The sequence below is a fragment of the Pristiophorus japonicus genome, chromosome 24 (genome assembly GCF_044704955.1).
Source record: "Pristiophorus japonicus isolate sPriJap1 chromosome 24, sPriJap1.hap1, whole genome shotgun sequence".
Classification (NCBI taxonomy): domain Eukaryota; kingdom Metazoa; phylum Chordata; class Chondrichthyes; family Pristiophoridae; genus Pristiophorus; species Pristiophorus japonicus.
Genome location: NC_092000.1, coordinates 8,202,469 through 8,223,497, shown reverse-complemented (window position 1 = coordinate 8,223,497; position 21,029 = coordinate 8,202,469). Strand labels below are relative to the sequence as shown.

General features: G+C 43.9%; 1 protein-coding gene across 1 annotated transcript in view; it reads left to right on the top strand.

Moving 5' to 3' along the window:
- LOC139238019 (venom factor-like) overlaps positions 1 to 21,029 on the top strand; it is a 220,191-nt gene that overhangs the window by 112,643 nt on the left and 86,519 nt on the right. The window contains exons 20-24 of the mRNA XM_070867416.1: positions 8,155 to 8,294; positions 13,072 to 13,284; positions 13,573 to 13,627; positions 18,089 to 18,175; positions 19,310 to 19,513. Of these exons, the coding sequence (XP_070723517.1) occupies positions 8,155 to 8,294; positions 13,072 to 13,284; positions 13,573 to 13,627; positions 18,089 to 18,175; positions 19,310 to 19,513 (699 nt within the window). The remainder of the gene's footprint in view (positions 1 to 8,154; positions 8,295 to 13,071; positions 13,285 to 13,572; positions 13,628 to 18,088; positions 18,176 to 19,309; positions 19,514 to 21,029) is intronic.

The window sequence follows — 21,029 nt, the reverse complement described above, 5'->3', positions numbered from 1 at the left end:
CTCGACTCCCGCTTCCCCCCCCCCCACCCCCGGACCGGACTGGACCGGACCCGACTCCCGCTTCCCCCCGCCCCCTGACCTCCCTCCCCCCGACCTGACCTCCCTCTCCCTCCCTCCCCCCGACCCGAACCGAACCGACTTCCCTCCCACCAACCCCCCCGACCCGACCCAACGCCACCTACCTGTAAATCTGGTGCTGAGGACGGGCCCTGCCTGAAGTCTCGGGCCCGGCCCGTTCAGCCTCCCTCCCCCTTCTCCTTTCCCCCCCCCCCACTATCTCCTTCCCCCCCTATCTCCTTCCCCCCCTATCTCCTTCCCCCCATCTCCTTCCCCCCATCTCCTTCCCCCCTATCTCCTTTTCCCCCCCATCTCCTTTTCCCCCCATCTCCTTTTCCCCCCATCTCCTTTTCCCCCCATCTCCTTTTCCCCCCATCTCCTTTTCCCCCCATCTCCTTTTCCCCCCATCTCCTTTCCCCCCCATCTCCTTTCTCCCCTTCTCCCCTTTTTCCCCTTCTCCCCCCCTTCTCCCCCCTCCCCCTTCTCCCCCATCCCTCCCCCTTCTCCCCCTTCCCTCCCTCTGCTCCCCTCCTCTCTCCCTCTACCCCCCTCCTCCCCCTCCCCTCGCTGTCAGAAACACAGACACTGACAGACAGAGAATGAGAGACACACACAGACAGACAGAGAGATAGAGACACTGACAGAGACACACTGGGGGGGGTGGGGGGCATCCCAGCACGCTGTTGGAGGGTTCCCGGTGCTGCAGTCGATAAGTAGAAAATGTTTTATTTATTGATTTAAATTTTTTTTTTATTTCTTATTAATTTTTTTTGATTGATTTATTGGTTGATTTATTGATGTATTTATCATTTATTATTGATGATGGCTCTTTATTTGTAAAACTGAAGTGTTTAATGTTTGTAAACTTCCTTTTAAACCTCCCCTCCCCCATTCCCTGCGCCTGATTTGTAATCTATGCCTGATTTTCTAAAGTGTAGACAAGGTTTTTTCGAGCGTACAAAAATCTTCACTTACTCCATTCTAAGTTAGTTTGGAGTAAGTTTTCACTGACGAAACTTTGAAATCAGATGTAAGTGGCCGGACACGCCCCCTTTTGAAAAAAAAATTCTGTTCCAAAGTGAAACTGTTCTAACTGACTAGAACTGGAGCAAACTAAATGATGAGAATTCCGATTTCTAAGATACTCTGTTCTACACCAGTTGCACTTAAAAATCAGGAGCAAATCATGTGGAAACTTGGGGCCAATAGAAGGAAATAGTGCCCACTAATTTATTTTTAATCTAGGATGTGTGAATTTAATGACCATTGGCAAGAATATTGCAGTGCAGCCAGGAGAGGGTAGTTTGGGAGAGCAGAGGATACAGAAAAAATGCATGGCTCATATTATGCTTCCTTGTGAACATCAGTGTTAGAATCTCCTGTAGTGCATGTATCTGTGCTGGTGTCTGATGGAAATGAGTATGGCGAGAGACAGTTGGTGATTTCCTGAGCTCCTACTAAAGGTACAACCTCGGAAATCCGGAAACCTCGGGACCGAGGCATTTCGGTTTTGGGGTTTTTCCGGATTTTGGAAGAGAAATCCGACATTCCGAATCTGGAAACCCCAGGGCCAAATTTCAGGTATTTTCGGATTTCGGAGATAAGTCTGAAGTCCTGAATCCGGAGACCCTAGGGCCGACTTTCATGTATTTTCTGATTTCAGGTGGGGCCGACTCGGGTTGCACGTAGGTTAGGTTGGGCGGGCTCGGGTCACATGTGAGTCGAGGTCATGGGGCATTCTGAAAGGCTCAGGCCAATCATAGGTCTGTATTTGCGCCGTTTTAAAAAAAAATTCCAGTTTTTGGAACAGATTTCCAGATTCCGGCCGACGATTCCTGCGATCTGCGCAATGTCCGGTTTTCTGAACATTCTGGTTTATAGAATTTCGGAGGTTGTACCTGTGTGTGTATTTAATATATATAGGGTAGCTCACAAGAAGAGAATTATTTCATGTCAGAGGATCCATCCACCATGTGTTCAATGCTGGGACCACTGGTTGTGTCCAGGTTTAGCATTTAAATATTAAACCAGTGAGGATTAAGACAGGTCAGTTCCTTCCTACAGTACATTCTCTTCCCATCATTTCATCTATAATGTAATTTCACTGCTATTTTCATTTTTTCATTTTTACTATCTTATTTGCAATATCCTTGCTATGATTCTCGGTGACAGCAGGAATTTGAGCATACACCTTAAACAACTATTGAAGATGGAGGTAGATCGAAGGGCTCAATGACTTACTCCTGCTCCTATTCCATATGTCCTTATGTTCGCTAAACCTACTGTGTTCCTTTACTTCAACTATTCGGTTGAAGTCCCAGTATCAAATTCCCGTTTGTGGGTTATCTCACCTCTTGTATCAGAAAAGATTCTTGAAAGACTTCAATAAACTCCTGCAATAATCCAAATGGCCTCCACCACGAGTCACAGTTTACACCAAGAAGATTAAAATCTCCATATTTACAACTGAGGCCTTTTGATAAGTTTTAGATGATATCCCACAGCAGTACATCCATCTTCTTTTTATTTTGGTGTGGCCTATAATATATTCCTGCTAGTAACCTTTCCCCTTCTCTGATTTCCAGCTTAAACAAGAAACACTGTCAACCCCTAGTTCCATCTTTTCAGCAATGTATAAACCTTCCACGACAAACCGTGTCACTCTGTCTTCTCTCTTTCTATTCCCTCCCCTTTCTTCCTGCAGATTTGTCCTTACTCATTGAATCATATAGCACAGAAGGTCATGCTTGTGCCGGCTCTTTGAAAGAGCTATCCAATTAGTCCCACTTCCCTGCTCTTTCCCCAGAGCCCTGAAAGTTTTTCCCCTTCACATATTTATTCAATTCCCTTTTGAATTTGCTTCCACCTCCCTTTCAAGCCGCACATTCCATATTATAACCACTCGCTGTGTTTATAAAAAATAAATTCTCCTCATCTCCCCTCTGGTTCTTTTACCAATTACCTTAAATCTGTTTACTCTGGTTACCGACCCTTCTGCCAATATTTACTCTTAGCAAAACTCCTACTAATTTTGAACACCTCTACCCTCAACCTACTCTACTCTAAGGAGAACAACCCCAGCTTCTCCAGTCTATCAATGTAAGTGAAGTCCCTCATTTCTGGAACCATTCTTGTAAATCTTTTCTGCACCTTCTCTACAGTCTTCGCACCGAAAGTGTGGTGCCCAGAATTAGACACAGTACTCCATTTGGGGCCAAACCAGTATTTTATACCGGTTCATCATAATTTCCACACTTTTGTACTCTATGCCTCCAATTATGAAGCCCAGGATCTTGTAAGCCTTTTTAACTGCTTTCTCAACCTGCCCTGCAACCTTCAATAATTTATGCACAAATATCCTCAGGTCTCTATTCAAGCACCCCCTTTAGGATTGTACCATTTAGTTTATATGTCCTCTCTTCATTCTTTCTACTAAAATGCATCACTTCACATTTTTCTGCATTAAATTTCATCTGCCATGTGTTCACCCATTTCACAGCCTGTCTATCTCTTCCTGAAGTTTATCACTCTCTTCCTGACCTTCAAGTTTTGTGTCATCTGCAAATTTTGAAATTGTGCCCTGTATATCCAAGTCCAAATCACTAATATATATTAAGAAAAGCTTCTTCTTCGGCAGCCCTCGTATTGAGGATGACTTGCTTCCACACCAAAAAGGGATGAGTTCACAGGTGTTTCAATGAAGGACCTGACATTCCATGTCCCGAACTACATATTGAAGAGTGGAAGATGCCTGTGCATGGATTTTTTTAATGTGTGGCGCCTGGTGCACACCAGCCAGCATACGGGCTTGACAGAGCTAGGTCTTGTTCCAGTGGGAAGGATTAACCAAGACAACTGGAGACCAGCTCTGCTGCATGGACCTAGTGCGCATACATATCGCAGTGTGGGCTAGCCCGTGCTGCCCCTGGGCCCTCGCCTCTTCTGGACCCTGAACACACGCCTCTCCTGGGCCCCGATGACGTCTCTTCAATCTCTCACTGTTCCTTCGCCCCGACCTCGCCGTTCCTCTGCTGATTGATGCCTCTCCTGCTGTACCTGCCCACACTCCAATCAGCGACCTTGGTTTTGGTGATGTCCAATCCAGTCACCTTTCTCCAAGTCGTCGCCCTCCTGCACCAGCTTGCACTGTTCCCGGGTCACCACACCTCTGCTCCTTTTATGGCCCCGACCTGCAGCTGATGGTTTCTTGCAGTTCGGGGCCTCCACGCTGCCGTGATTATCAGCAGAATCCAACTGCTGCATTTAGTTGTCAACTCGCTGGTGTCGGAGCAGAGTGCATGACTGAGCGAATCCCTTCCCACACGGAGCAGGTGAATGGTTTCTCCTCAGTGTGAGTACATGGTGTGTCAGCAGAACCTTTGTGCTTTTAAAGCTCTTCTCACAGTCAGATGATTGTCCAACCTGGAGAGCCACAAGGACACTCGCACCACAGAGAAACCGTGGAAATGTGGGGATTCAATTACCCGTCTCAGCTGGATATTCATTGATGCATTCACACTGGGGAGAGGCCATTCACTTGCTCCGTGGGCGAGAAGGGATTCTCTCTGTTATTCAAAGCTCCAGACACACAAGTGAGTTCACACTGGGGAGAGACTGTTCACATGCATTGAGTGTGGTAAGGGATGACTTCAGTCATGCCACCTTCTGACACACCGATTTGTTCACACTGTTAAGAGATCATTTAAGAAAAGCAGTGGTCCGAGGACCAATTCATGGGAAACATAACTATACATTCCTCCAGTCCAAAAAGCAACTGTTCACCACTATGTTTCCTGTCACTTAGCCAATTTCGTATCCAGCTGCCACTGTCCCCTTTTAATTCCATGGGCGTCAACTTTGCTGGCAAGCCTATTATGTGGCACTTTGCCGAACGCCTTTTGGAAATCCATGTACACTACGTCAACCGCATTGTCCTCATCAACCCTCTCTGTTACCTTATCAAAAAACTCGGATCAAGTTGGTCAAACACGATTTGCCTTTTACAAATCCGTGTTGGCTTTCCTTAAGTAATCTACCCCTATCCAAGTGACTGTTAATTTTGTCACTGATTACTGTTTCTAATAACTTCCCCACTACCGAGGTTAAACTGACTGGGTTTATCTTTGTACGCTTTTTTGGACAATGGTGTATCATTTGCAATTCTCCAGTCCTCTGGCATCACCCCCGTATCTATGGAGGATTGGAATTTTATGGCCAGTACCGCTGTGATTTCCACCCTCACTTCTTCAGCATCCAAGGATGTATCCCATCTGTTCCTGGTGATTGATCTCTGTTTATAAATCCAAGGATCCCGAATGCTTTTGTAATAGCTTTATCAACATCATATCAACATCTTGCTCATATTCTTTCTTTAGCTAGGCTTCAGATCTCCTGGTGAGGCTTGCAGAAGATGCTATCAATGCCTTTTACTATGGAATCCTGTATAACTATAATGTTTCCCTTAATCTTATCTGTTTTCTGTGTCCCTAAGCAAAGATGGCAGCCTGGTGTTATTGACTTGTTTGTGGTTACCATCCTCTACAATTGCAATCTTGTTCACATTCAGTATTGAGAATCTGTTGGACAACTCTAGTTCCACAGGTTCCCTCTAATCTATTTAACATGGCCCAGGAGCTGCCACCCATTTCTCCCTGCCTGCTGCACTATCTTTCTCTATTTGGCCTCACTGATATTTTACCTTTGCAAGTAGTGCAGCATCATTAGTTGGTACTTGTGCTTGGCAATTCGTTTCTTAAAGGCCTCGATATGTCAATAATTCATACAATTGTACTACCCTGCATATTTTGGGGATACACGAAGATTGATATCATGTAATGTAATGCATACCATTGGCCAAGTTTCCACAACAGCCTTCTCAATTGAGATACATGGGATAGAGTGTTTGGTCTTTACATTTATAGTGTTATCATCATCATCATCATAGGCGGTCCCTTGTATCGAGGATGACTTGCTTCCACGCCAAAAAGGGATGAGTTCACTGGTGTTTCAATGAAGGACCTAATATTCCAGATCCCGAATTACATCTTGGAGATGCCTCCGCTTGGATTTTTTTTAACGTGGGGTGGCCGTTGCACACCAGCCACCACACGGGCTTGACAGAGCTAGGTCTTGGTCCAGTGGCAAGGGTTAACCAAGACGACTGGAGACCAGCTCTGTTGCACAGACCAAGTGTGCACACATATCGCAGTGTGGGCTGGGCCGTGCTGCCCCTGGGCCCACGCCTCTTCTAGGTCCTAGACTCACGCCTCTCCTGGGCCCCGGTCACTTCCTTCGACAAACTCTTGCCGCTCTTTTGCCCCTCCTGCTGTGCCTGCCCGCACTGCAATCAGCGACCTGGCTTCGCAGCCATCGTTCTCCTGCAGCAGCACGCACTGCTTCCTGAAGTGGTATGCCGCCACACGCTGCTTCGTCCAATGGTCCCGGCCTGCTGATGGTCTTGTACAGCATTGTACAGCACAGAAGGAGGGCATTCGGCCCATCATGCCTGTGTCGGTATTTAAGATTTAAAAAAACTTAAATTAGGGGCAAACAATACGCACCTTGCTTTCTGGTTGTGGCGCTGGGAAAGGTGTATACACCTTCTGAACCCTCTTCTTCTTTGGCTCTTTGCATTTGTTTAGGTTCTTGTGCTTAAACGTAGGCAAAAACCACTCTCAGTTCTGTACTCTTACATAGAATAACTCCTCCTCGCTCCCAACTACTTCAAATAAAAAACATCCTCACTCCCTATATAACATTTCACATGACTTTTTTTTACTTTTCATACCCTTTCTAATTAGGACTTCACACAAATGTCAATGAATGTGGGTGGAAGTTGTAGGCATTGATTTGAAGAGAAGAGTTTGGCGAGGTTTATTCAAAGCAATTAGGCAGGTGACGAGGAGATGGGAACTAGATAGGGATTTCCAGAACATAGCAGAGCTACTAGTGATAATGTGGCGGACCAGTGCACACCAGGATAGATGGGGGCCCAAATTTCCCCCCTACTGACAGTTGGCAGGCACACCTACTGTTTCTGAAGATTCTTCTCTGCCCCAATCCATGGGACAGAGAGCGATATTGAGGACTTTGTTATTTTTGTTTCCAGCGGTGTTTTGGGTGGCTGCCGGGCGGAAGTGCATCTGGAGTGGGGTGGAATTCGGTCAGCCTGACCAGGAAGTGCCACGTCGCGCTGACGCATCACAATGTCCCTCCCCTTCATTTATGAGAGAGCCGCTGCAAACTCTGCAGCCATGTTAGTGGCAAACACAGGGAAGTTTTCGGTGGGCCAGTTACCCGGCACCCAAGAGGAGATGCGTGCTGCCTGTTGCGGCCCGGCCGAACCCGTGGCCGCCATTGTCGGGCCTACCTTGCAGTCGGCCGACAATTGAAACAAAATGGCGGCCGCAGCAGTGCGCCCTCCCCTTTAAGGGTGGACATGCCGCCCAGCCACTGACAGCTTCCCGCCGGGGAAAGCTGTCAGCGGCTGTGATCCCGCGGGACAATTTCCCACGTGGGGCGGAAGGGGGTTTCCGCCAGTCGGAAGGGGGTCGGCGCGTGCCTGATGGGGCGGCAAAACGGGCGGCGCGGAAACCTGTTTTTACGTCGTTCCAGGCCTGGGGGCAATTTGAGAAGGGTCGACCCATCTGCCTGCCCCTGGTAATAGACCTTAAGGAGGAGGGCATTTTCAGCACCATACAGTCTCCAAGTATATTACTCAGTGATCATCTCATCATCATCCAAAAGAGAAACAATGGCTGTTTCAAACTATAGCATCTCCAGTTGGAAGCAAAGATCTTAAAAATTGTGGGAGGACTTTAGAAGAATACAATACTTTTTAAAACATGAATGGAAGCAACAGTCACACATACAGACATACAATTCCATATGCATGGAAATGATGACATTCACTCCATTCAAACGCCAAGTTAAAATTTGGGAGAATGAAGATGAAATTTCAAAATTTGGCGATTGTCATTCTATGTCAACTCTTTTCAGCTTTGAAAGTAATTCTGTTTCTTCATGCAGTGAAAAATGACAGGTCAGCCTTTTAAAATAAAGATTGTGACACCTTTTATGAATTCTATCTTCATCCAGGAATATGTGTTGCTCAGCCTTATGAGCTAACAGTGCAGAAAACTTTTTTCATTGACCTTCGACTTCCATATTCTGTTGTTCGCAATGAACAAGTGGAAATTAGAGCAATCCTATACAATTATGACGACAGCGAGATTCGAGTAAGTTTTGCAATGTATTTATCTCACCAATGCATCCTTACTTAACATCTTTACATAAGATGTACTTAAAGATAATGACCCATAAATTCTATCAGAGGTTCAGAGGTCTTCAGCTATAACTTCACTCAGAGACCAGTGTAATCCCCAAAGAACCGGTGTAATCCTTTTTAGGTCAGGTCTCTGCCATTACTACCTTGTAAGGGGTGTAACTTCCTAATCGGGTGATCAACAATAAATTGGATTATATAGCATCTTTAACAAAGAAAAATGTCCCAAGGTGTATCATAGAAGTGTTCTCTGACTAAAATGGATGGCACGTTAAAGAAGAGGAGATTAGGTGGAGTTTAGGGTGTGTTAAAGGAGGAGAGGTGAAAAGGTATAAAGAGAGTATTACGGAGTGTTGGGCCCAAATGGATGAAGACTTGGCCACCAATGGTGGGGTGAGGGGAGTGGGGGTCTGCAAGAGGACAGAGTCAGAGGAATGCAGATTTCTCGTTAAGTTGTAGGGCTGGAGGAGATAATGGGTGGCAGGGCAAGGCCATGAAAGGATTTAAACATGAGAATGAGAAATTTAACTTTGAGGTATTGTGGGACCAGGAGCCAATATAAACCAGTGAGCAGGCCAGGACTTGGTGCAGGATAGGGCAACAGAGTTTTGGATGAACTGAAGTTTATGGAGGATAAGAGACTGCCAAAAGAGCATTGAAATAGTTGAGTCTGGAGATGCCAAAGGCATGTTTCAGCAGCAGATGGGTTGAGGCAGAGGTGGGTAATCTTATGGAGGTGGAAGTGGTCAGTACAGTGTATATGGGGTCAGATGTTGTGGCTCATCCAAGACTGGATATCAGACAAGCAGTCTGACAACACAGATGGTGGAAGCCTCAAGGGAGGTGGTAGAGAGGTAAAATTGGGTATTGTCAGTGTACATGTGGAATCTGACCCCATATCTACAGGAAGAGAAGCCAATACTAGAGATGCAAAGGCAGTCCAACTGAGCTGACAATGGAGGAGAGGTGTTGGATGTGGATGGTGTGGTGGACTGTGTCAAAGGCTGTAGAGAGGTCGATAAAGCCAAGAAGGGAGAATACACCATCCTCACAATCACAGAGAATGTAATTTGTAACTTTTGTTAGGGACATTTCAGTGCTGTGGCAGGAGCAAAACCTGGAGAGGTTCAAATATGGTGTTGTGGAAAAGATGAGTCAGGATTTGGGAGAATATTCAATAACTTTGGAGAGGCATGGGAGGTTGGAGATGGGGTGGTAGTTTGCAAGGACAGATGTATTGAGGATTTTCTCCCTCTTGAGAAACCACCTGGCCCTATGCAAATAAGGTACACTTCCACTGACCCCACAAACCCTGGCTGAGGTTAGTGCTGGAGGGCACTAGCAGATGTGACACTGGTTGGTGGAATATTGGGACCAATCTCAATATTTAGCCACAGCATAGCATCTTAATAAAGGTAAGCAAAAAAGAATCTTAACAGCATGGATTTCTTCATAGTTGATTTGATCAACAGGAGCATTGAGAAGTGGAAGTGGTGTCTCAGTGAGAAAGCAAAATATAAACAATTAGAAACTCCAAGGCTGGTTACAGGTTTACAAATGACAATTTCCAAGTGATAAATTTTACTCATTAATACACTTGTGGCGCTGATAACAATATGATGATGTTTCATAAGAATAAGAGCATTTTACCATTTACTGCAGAATATAATGGGCCATAACTTGCGGTCCCTCCGGGCGCGGACGAGTTGCACATGTGTCCGTAGGGGCCACGTAAGTTACGTGTTTAGGCATGCGCTAAGACCCGGAGAGTTCTCTCGACAGATCACACGAATCCCAGAGAAAAGTGCATCCACTAGCGGAAAGTTGGGCTATTCTGCCCACTGAATGCCGTGAAATTCTTATGCCTGGTAAAGTTTTAAAAAACAGAAAAATAAAATGTAATCATTCATTTATACTTTTATAATCCTGTGCAATAAGGTAGATTTATTGTTAGCCCCGTAAAACATATAAATTTATTTTTTCAAAAATTTTTATTTTTGTTTGAAGTATTTAATTAAATGCTGTTTTCATTCATTTTAAATATGTAATAAAAAAAATGTATTTATGTGTAGAGGTATTTTTTTATGCGATCGCCATTCATACTTTTGGGAGTTCCGTACATTCGGAATCCCCATAAGCATGAATGGGGATTCCCTTCTTTGATTGGTTGGACAAGCCCACGTGAACGTGGGGCGCTTGCAAACCATATGTGCTCCTGGGATATGTGGGCCTCTACGCAGGAAGCCTCCGACCGCAAATTCAGCCCCATTGTGCTGCTACTAATGGACAGTTGTCCATAGCTTAATATCCTGGCCAATCACTATTCCTCAAGAAAATACTAAAACAGATGATTTAGTCATTTATTTTATTGCTGTTTGTGGTACCTTACGCTATGTAAATTGGTTGTCACCTTTCCTACATTACAACACTTCAAAAGTCCTTTATTGGCTATAAAGCGCATTGTGACATCTTGAGGTCGTGAAAGGCACTATATAAATATAAGTCTTTTTTATTACCTTTAGCGATGTAATTGTTGTGTATTCTTGGGTTAATTAAAGGAAAATTGCTCTTAGGCTGTGTCATTTAGTCACACTGGCTTTACTTTTAAGGTTGATGCCAAAGCTGTGATTTTTTTTCCTCTTGAACAGAAATCTGCTGCAAAGTCAGTGGAATGGGTTTTTGCATCTAACATATGCTGACCATAGCGAATTTTACAGGGTCTGCCTCACTTGAGAAATTTTGACAGGAGAGGAAATCACTATTGCAGGCCTCGTGTGCTGCAGGTCTCGGGTACTGTTGCCTGGGGAAGATTTGCTACTTTACAGGCTCTATATAAAAATATGTTGCTGTTGAAAATTGTTCCATTGCTTTTCAAGTAGCTTCGAGGTAACTGTAGCCCTCTAAGGCCATTGCAATTAGTTTCTCGCCCCAGTTCTGACACCGCACTTCACCCTCTGCACTGTTATGTTTAGAATAATTCCTAAGACTGAGAACTGTAAATTTAAGCTGATGTGACCTTAGTCTCTTTAATAAAACTGAAGGAATATAAAATTCACAAGAATCCCCCACCCGCCCTGTGTTTGGGCTCATTCGAAAGGAAATTTAATTTGGGACTATCTACCGAAAAGTTTGGAACTCTAAAGTGCTTATGGAAGAAACTATGAACTTTAATAGAATTTTGGATTTTAAAAGACAAACTCAAGGCTGTGGGCGGACCTACGGGACTAGTAAGAGACAGTCTAATTAAGTGAAGCTACCTGGGTGTGAGGACTAAGTTAACCTGTCTGGAAGAATGAGTATTTGAAAATCCTTCTCCACAAGAGACATTAACATCACAAAATCACCCACAGGTAGCTACCCATCAACATGGGTCTGGGCAACCATTTCAGAATATACGTCACAAAGAGGCCCAATCCAGCCTTTTTGCGAAAGACTAAGCACAAAAGGACATTGCAATTACCAAACTAATATTTCCATCAGGAAACAGTTTTCGAACATCAACCCACCCAAGACATATCAACTTTTAACAAGCCTGACAAAATATTACAAAGAAGAACCAAGCCCGCCAAAATTATACAAAGGATTTTGAACAGATTTGGCAGCAAGATTAGAACACTGAAATCGTATAACTGACCCCTGTTTTCAACAGAGGTTAGGTGGTTGCAAGATGGCTACAAGGCTGCTACCACCTCAGATGACACTTTGACTGACAGACTAGTAACACACTACGCTGTGTCATCAAGACAAGGAGAGAAACCAACACGACAGTTGTAAATTAACTTCTCCAGCCTCGAAGTCCTGAAGGAAGGAAGAACATCACCATCGCAGCAGCGACCAACCATAGTCAAGGTGGTATCAAGGGGAAAAACCACCGCGATCGACCAAACTCGAACAAAACTATCAAAAGGACTGGTAAACATGGTGCCTGCCTGCCCTGGAGTCTAACCTAGCTAGAATTAGGTATTGGGAGGTGGGAGGTATAATTTACTGTAACCCCCTTTGAATGTGTAGTGCATGGTTCTTTATTTGTGATTTTAAGTTTGACCTTGTACCTTTCCTTATATTGTTCTTTATTAAAGTGATTGTAAGTTTGGCCTTGTATTTTCTTAGAGTAATAAGCCTGTATTACTTTAACTGGTTCTTTGCATCAAACCAGTATCCTCTGCACTTTTGTCACACCCCCCAAATAAATCCAGCTTCCAGAACCCAAGGGAGTGGGAGCAATTCGAACCGCTCAAGTTGGTCAGAAGGGAACCTGACCCCCTCATAGAGACCACACCCCCCTTACAAAACTCCAGAGTGCCAAAGCAGCATGGCAGACAACCTTTTATACTCGCTTGTATCAGGTGTGCAGGTGACCCTTGGGTCTCCAACCGGTGCACCCTCTGGTGGCAAGTCTTACACAGTTATAATGTTTACATACATTACATGCACCATGCATTATTTTGTTGCTAAAGTGACGCTATCTGAATTTAAGGCCACAAAGTTTAAACGTATACTCAAAGTCAATCCCAGTTTAATCGTTTTTTTGAGGAACATTGCCAATTGAAGGTAGTTTTTTTCGGTTTCAGGTTGCAAATCAGAAGCGCACTTTTGAAACAAATGAGTTTAGGAGTGTTACTCCCCACAGTTTTTAACATAATATAGATGTGTGTTACTACATATAAATTATTTGAATAAATAATTTCACCGTCTAATACTTTAGAATTTAATTGCATTTTAAATTCTAGGTGCGTGTAGAGTTTGCTTACAATGCGGACATATGCAGCAGTGCAAAACCAACCGCGAGATTCAGACGAGTAGTTGATATTGATGGACAGTCATCCATTGCAGTGCCTTTTGTCATCGTTCCATTGAAAATTGGAGAAGTACAAATTGAAGTCAAGGCCTCCGTCTATGATAAATTTGTTACTGATGGTGTGATAAAACCCCTTCTAGTGGTGGTAAGTACAATATAATGAAATTTCCAGGTGTTTTTAAGCATTAATAACCACTCTAAGCGATTGTAATAAACTAGTTTATCTTAGACTTGAATTTCTCAATTGGGACTGAGTCTCAAACAGAAAATTGGACTGTTAGGAATCTAAAAGATTTTGGTAACAGACACCGAACTCTCAAGATGCAAATGCTGACATCTGATAGAAATCATGGCAAATTATAAATTATGATAAATCCAGACCTATTAGAAACCAGACTCTAGCATACTCATTGTATTCTTGTCTTTTTTGCAGCCAGAGGGGAAAAAAATCGAACGTCCAGTGCAAACTTTCATTTTGGATCCTAAAGGTTAGATCTTTTCTCAACATTAACACTTTTATAATAAATGGTTGTCAAAACATCATTAATTCTATTTTAGTTGGGTTTACACAGCAACAACAACCTGCATTTATACAGCGCCTTTAACGTAATAAAAGTCCCAAGGTGCATCACTGGAGAGTTATCAAACAAAATTTGACACCAAGCCATATAAGGAGATCTAAGGACAGGTGGTAGGTTTTAAGGGGCCTCTTAATAGAGGAGGAGAGGTTTAGAGAAGGAATTCCAGAGCTTGTATCCAATGGTGGCGTGATGAAAATCGGAAATGCATAAGAGGCTAGAATTGGAGAAATGCAGAAATCTCGGAGGTTGTTGGGTTGGAGGAGATTATAGAGATAGGGTGGGGGCGAGGTCACAGGGGGATTTGAAAACAAGGATGAGAGTGTTAAAATTGAAGCGAGCACAATGGTGATGTGTGAGCAGGACTTGGTGGGAATAAGGATACGGAAATTAGAGCTTTGGATGAGCTCAAGTTTATGGAGGGTGCAAGGTGGGAGGCTGGCCAGGAGAGCATTGCAGTAGTTGAGTCTAGAGACAACAAAGGGTTTCAGCAGCAGATGAGTTGAGGCAGGGGCGGAGACGGATGATGTTATCGAGGTAAAAGTAGTCTTGGTGATAAAGAGGATATGGGATTGGAAGCTTAGCTCAGGGTCAAGTAGGATGCCAAGGTTGTGAACAGTCTGGTTCAGGCTCAGACAGTGGCCAGTGAGAGGGATGGAATTGGCAGCAGATAAGATTAAAATACAGCTTTGTTTCCCTAGCAAGAAGATAAATATCATGAATTAAACCAAGAACACTTATCGTTATATACCCCTGCTCTTCTAATATAAGTGGTAAGGGTAATTTCATGGTCTCGTGCTCCCAATGGGGGAGTAATGCTCGTTGGAAGCACATCTCAGAAACTCAGGTGCACAGAAAATCAAGAAAAAGCACGCACAGTGCATGTCTGTATGTGCTCCCAATGGGCAAGGCTCCCCAACTGGAAATGCAAAGTTAGAAAATGACCCCTTATGCTCCCATATTGGGATGAATTGGCTTCTTCTAGAAGCATAAAACTTTTTTTTGCACGAAGCTAGCAGCAGATTTCGAGTAGCTTGGCAGGTTGTCTGGAATGCTGTATTTACTCTGAGAATAAGTATTTTTAATGCAATTATCTTATACTTGTATAATACCCAGACTTTTAAAATTTCTAAGTAAACTGCCATAAACTTTTCATATTTATCTATAGTGCGGTGTTGTTCAGTCGGTGTTCTGAGATCTTGCCTCATCTTCCTTGGCCCCTTTCATGCTACTTTTGTGTGTGCCAGGAAACGTTTTCTCAGAGCAATAAAAAAATTACTCTCAGGATTCAAGTGGTTGGAGAGGTCCTTTAACTCCCTGAAAAAACTCAAAAGTGATTAAAATTTCCATTTCAGCTGGAGGATTCCAAATAATGTAAAAATATTGGATTGATATTTTCTGCCATTGAAGCTGCCATTTTATACCTTTCACCAAACAATAATGGGCCTGAAATTCCAATTAGGATGTACAATCGAGGCATCTTTTTCCTTGGTTAGCAAGGTGGAGCAGAATCCATTCCATCTGGTTTCCTGCCTCAAAATTGATTTCCTCCTTGCCCTCTCCTCCCACTGTCGAGATTTCAAATGTGATTTGGCCTTCACCATGATTTGCCTGCTAACGCACCATCTGCCTCATTATAATATATGGTAATAAGGGTTAGCTGCCCCGAAATATCTGGTTTTATTTTCGCATTGATTTGGGGTAGCTTAGAATGAGAAATAAAGTGCTCAGCCATTAACTGAGACAGGCGCAACTGAGGCTTATTTGAGCCTGAGATTGCTAAAAGTTTGAGAAGTTATTACGGTAGCTGGGAGAGACTTATTATAGCATGTTTATTTTGCGGTTGCGGAGGGAGGGAGTGGGGGGGGGGAGAGAATTTGACCTTCACAGCCTTGGGCTTGTTTGTGACTGCTTCTGGAAGTGTAAGACCATTGGCAGATTTTGACCCCCTCAACGCCATCCACAGTGAGGATTTGTTGAGAATAATTATTCCCTCTGGATATACACTTTTAAGCCATTATCATGGAGGAAAGGAGAGTTAGGTTGCATTTAAGTAGGATGCACCCCACCAGAGATTGCTCACCCCAAAGAATTAACAGGCAGCACAGGTCTGATGAGGAGCTGAGTGAGAAGATGTGTATTAGAGAAGTACGCTTCACCAAAGATGTAGTAGTTAAGTGGTCCATGAGCACCTGCAGCAACAGACATCTGCCCGCACTGCTCTGTCTGTAACTGTAGAATGGGGTTTATTTCAATCGGCCACGGGGATTATATACCAGCAGCTAGGGTGGAGTAAGGGCATGCATTCATTAGATAACTGATGTGTTTTATAAGAGAGCTGAGGAATTCATCACCGAGGACATCACATCATATCAAGGCAGCAGCGAGAGGCAATTATCCAGTTTTGAGGTTGCTGGCTTTCCAAGGTTCAGGGTGCATTACCCCATCATCCTTTCACCTGAGCTCAGGCTGATTGGATGAAATTCTCTTCTTTTCTGGATGTAATGATTTTAAATGAAATGGATTAATGGCCTACTCCTACTCCTATTTCTTATGTTCTTATCTTGTGTTCTTATAATCATAATGGCTGTTGGCTACAGTACAAAACTAACCACAATTTGGACCAAATGGGTAATCATTTGAAAGAAAGACCGACTTGGATTTATACAGCGCCTTTCATGACCACTGGACGTCCCAGAGCACAATGAAGCACTTTTTGGAGTGTTGCCACTGTTGTAATGTAGGAAACACACCAATCAATTTGCGCACAGCAAGTTCCCACAAACAGCAATATAATGACCAGATAATTTGTATTTTTTTTTGTTATGTTGAATATTGGCCAGGACACCGAGGATAACCCCCCTGCTTTTCTTCGAAATAGTGCCATGGGATCTTTTATGTCCACTTGAGAGGGAAGACAGGGCTTCGGTTTAACGTCTCATCCCAAAGACGGCATCTCTGACAGTGCAACACTCCCACAGCACCGCACTGGGAGTGTCAGCCTAGATTTTTTTTTGTGTTCAAGTCCCTCGAGTGGGACTTGAACCCACAATCTTCTGACGTAGAGGCAAGTGTGCTACCCATTGAGCCACAGCTGATATTTGTAATCAGGGGATGGCTAGAGCTAGAAAATCTAACTGCTTGGAAGAGGTGCTTTGCTGTTATTGAATGAGGAGCATTGTTGGGGCATAGTAAAGGCATTATCTGTATCTGGTGCACCTGGGATTAGTAAAGGAGGAATGGGTTTGTTAATCAACAATAACATCCCTTACCTTGAGTACAAATAATTTAGTAAAATAAATATTAGGAAGACGAGTGGCTTGAGCATTAATTTGGTGCCTGAATAGTGTTGCAGCACACACTCCAGTAATGTAATGTGAAAAATGAGAAAGAAAGCAAAACAGCAATTTGAATATGTTTATGGCAGTAGAAATAAATAATTACATAAAATTTACAGAAAGAGAGCATTTGGCCCAACTGGTGGTCTATGCTGGTGTTTATGTTCCACACGAGCCTCCTCTCACCCCACTTCATCTAACTCTTATCAGCATTACCTTCTGTACTTTTCTCCCTCATGTATTTATCTAGCTGTTCCTTAAATGCTGCTGCTAAGCTATCTGTCTCAACTTGCCTTGTTTCAGCGAGTTCTAAATTCTAACCATTCTCTTGAGTAAAGACGTTTCTCCTGAATTCCTTACTGGTGACTGTCTTATATTTATGGCTCCTAGTTTTGGAGCCCCCACAAGTGAAAACATCTTGTCTATGTCTACCGTAAGAAACCTCTAACAGGTCACTCATCAACCTCTTTTCTAGAGAAAAGAGCCCCAGCCTGTTCAATCTTTCCTGATAGGTAAACTCTCAGTTCTGGTATCATTCTTGTAAAATTTTTTTGCACCTGCTCCAGTGTCTCCAGTATATACTTTTTGTAATATGGAGACCAGAGCTGTTCACAGTACTCCTAAGTGCGGTTTAATCAAAGTTCTATACAACTTCTCTGCTATCAATTCTATCCCTCTACCAACATTTAAGCAAAATAAGGCAAGTTGTTTAATATTACTAATCATTTCTCACTCTTACTAATTTGTACTACACAGTGAAAATTGGGACTTGGATTGAAAATTCAGTCAGCTTGGGGTTACCTTAATAGAGTTTTCTAAGAATGTTGGTGGTTCCTTCTCCATTGGTGGAACATTGGGAGCACTTAAAATACTGGAACTCCAGGAGGGTTGAGTAGCTTGGGAAGACAACTGAGGAGATGTAAAAAGACAGGGAAAACAAACACAAACCAATACTTGTCGAGAAAATAAGTAAAAGATTTTTATTAAAAGATTAAAAACATATATAAATCAATATATTCTTTCCTCAATTTAGGTGAAGAACAAGTGATTAATGTTAATGTCAAAGTCCCAGATGACGTGGTTCCACGTACAGAACCATTGACATTCATCAGTGTTCAAGGTATGTTGATTGTGGTGATAGACTATAGTCCAAATAGATCAAGGCAATATTCTTGTAGAAACTGAAGGGACAAACACATTGGGCTGGATTTTCTGCTTGTTGCCTCTGTTTTCGCCCTGGAAGGATGGCAATGGCGGCCGTAAGCTCTTGTGGGCTTCCAGCGTCCCGCCAGGGTTTTCGGAGCCGGTTTCGGCAGGATGCGGAGCATCACCATCCGGAAGAGGTGAGCTGGTGTGCAATACCCCTGGTTGCGACACCGGCTCGATTTTTGGATCTGGCCTGATATGTAGGGCGCCGTCACAGGCGGTCCAAGCTGTAGCGGCTGCAGAGACATAAATAATGTCCACCTCAGTTAAGTGTGATTGTTTTGAGTTTTAGTTTTTGCGATTTATGTTGTGGTGGTGTGAGTTACTTGTTGGGAATGTGTTTGGTGGCTTTTTTTTTAAGACTTTTTTCCCCCAGGCCTCTGAGAGCGCTCCCAGGCTGTTTAGCTTGGGATTTTCGCTTGCTCAGCCGGCCTAGTGCCCTAAGAGAGGTGTAAACACCTCCCTTAGCGCTCCACCCCACACTCGGGGCCCAGCTGCCCAATTTTGCTGACTGAGGCACAAACTGTTCCCGGGCGGTATCAGGACCACCCTGTTGCCATTACCACCCCGAAATGAACAAATCCAAAAATCCAGTCCGTTGCTAGATTGTGCATATTTGGAGTATTCAAGATAGCAGAACATGAGCTTTCCATCTTTACAATAATAATTTACTCTGGATTTTGATGCTTGAACAGAGATTGAAAATTTATGAGCTGCCTCCCTGCGGAGTAATAATTATCACCCTTCGAAAACAAATGGTACAAACCGTGTTTTTCCTTTATTTTTACTGGTTGGAATATGGATAGGGGAACTGCACTTGGCTTTTTTTTCTCTTCTCAATGCCTTCCATTGATAGATTTGCTTCTCAATGTAAGAAGTTAAAAAATAAATTGTATACTTGTTATGGGGATTATTTTCCAAAGGAAATCAAGGCTTTGTGGCTGTGAATGAGAGGCATTGCCTTTTAAGATTCCAAATGTTATAATGACTTCAGTTTAAAAAAAATATTTGGCAGAATACTTATAAATGTATTTTGTTAACAAAACAGGAGATATTTTAGCTCAAGCTATTGAAAATTCTATTGATGGGGCGAAACTGAAACATCTAATTAGAATTCCTACTGGTTGTGGAGAACAGAACATGGCTAAAATGACCCCAGGTGTGATTGTCACACACTACCTCGACAAAACCCAGCAATGGGACAAGGTGGGAGTGGAGCGCAGAGCTGAGTCATTGAAGAACATTCAACAAGGTAAATACCACTATTTTTATATATAAGTGTTAAGATAAGGAGCATCATTTTTTGGAAATTGAATTGTATACGTTGATGCATATTGTGCCTAAGCATAACCACTGATGGTATAACATAAGTCAGGTTCAGGTTTGAGTGCTGATACAAAATTATAGATTGCAACAACGTGATACTGTAAATTCATATTGTATCCTTTCCTTTTTTTAATGCAGAGATTCCAAAATATTTTTTTGCTGAGTCGCCCCACTCCTAATCTGAGATTCATGTCCCTTTTTAAAAAAAGAAACAGCAGGGCTGAAATTCCCCTGTTCTGCGCCTCTCATTATGTCTCCGGGGGCGTTACTGGGGCACGAAAGTGTTTTCGTCCGGGGTGTGGGGGCACTACCGTCTCCTGTGAAATTGTGTGGGAGTTAGCGGAGGCGCGAACACGGTAGCGGTACGCCCCCTCCGGCAGCACCCCGGCTGCTGTACCTCCGGCGATGACTTCATTGGAGTATGCGGCGATCCCTTTTTGCCCTGCTAGCGCCCCTAGAGGCTAATGCCCGCGCTGGCCTCGCAGGTCGCGAACTGGGCCGGTGACCCATCCCGAGGCGAACCATAAAGAGGAACTGCGTTGTGCTGCATGCTGACAGCGTGGTTTTTTCCCGACTCACCGGTCGGGCTGATTGCCACTTCTTTCTCAGGGTCCGGCTGCCATCGTGCCGCTCGGCACTCCATCTCGGTGCTGGGCTGCGGCCACAACACCCCTTAACTGGGTGGCCCACTGGAGGTCTCCAATTGGCCTGCAGAGTTCACAGCGGCTCTCCCCTTTAATGGAAGTGGCGGGGTGTTGCAAAGCGCAGCGTTACGGAGGGAGGCCACGTAATTGCCACCAAACTGTGCACCCCGAAAGGAAATGGAGTTTCGACATTGCGCTCCACTTCCTGTGGGAGGCAATAACCGCAATTCAGCGGCTGGGCGGGACTTCCGTGCTGAGCGCAGGAAGTCTCATCCCCCTCATTTACTGTCCCCAAAAAGAAGACGGCAGAGTTCAATCCTACTGGTTTTTTAAAAAGTGGGGAAATAATTGAGAGAAGTCCAAAATGCCATGCGATTGAGTAGAATAGGGGGAAGTAAATGTCCTGTTGGGGACAATGATATCAAAGGTGGAGGCAAATGAGTGGGCGGGGAAATCGGCAGCAGCTGGAGGTATTGTGGTGAATACAGGGTCAATAGTTATGTAGTTGGAAGTTCGAAAGCACGTTTGTAAATAAGGTGGTGAAAAGTCCTTTTTTTCCAGTTATGGACTTGGATGCAGAAGGAAGTGGGATTAGAACGGGATATGGGTGGTGAGGGATACAGTGGCGGCCGGACTTGATCTTATCAATGATGGAGGCCATTGGGCCACGAGAGATGGCAAGGTCAGGGAGATGGCTATGAACATGGGTGGGGGAGTTTATATGGAGGGAGAGATTTAGAAAGGACAGAAGGGCTGTGAATTCAGAGGCAGGCAAAGGGAGCAGAGATGGATATTGAT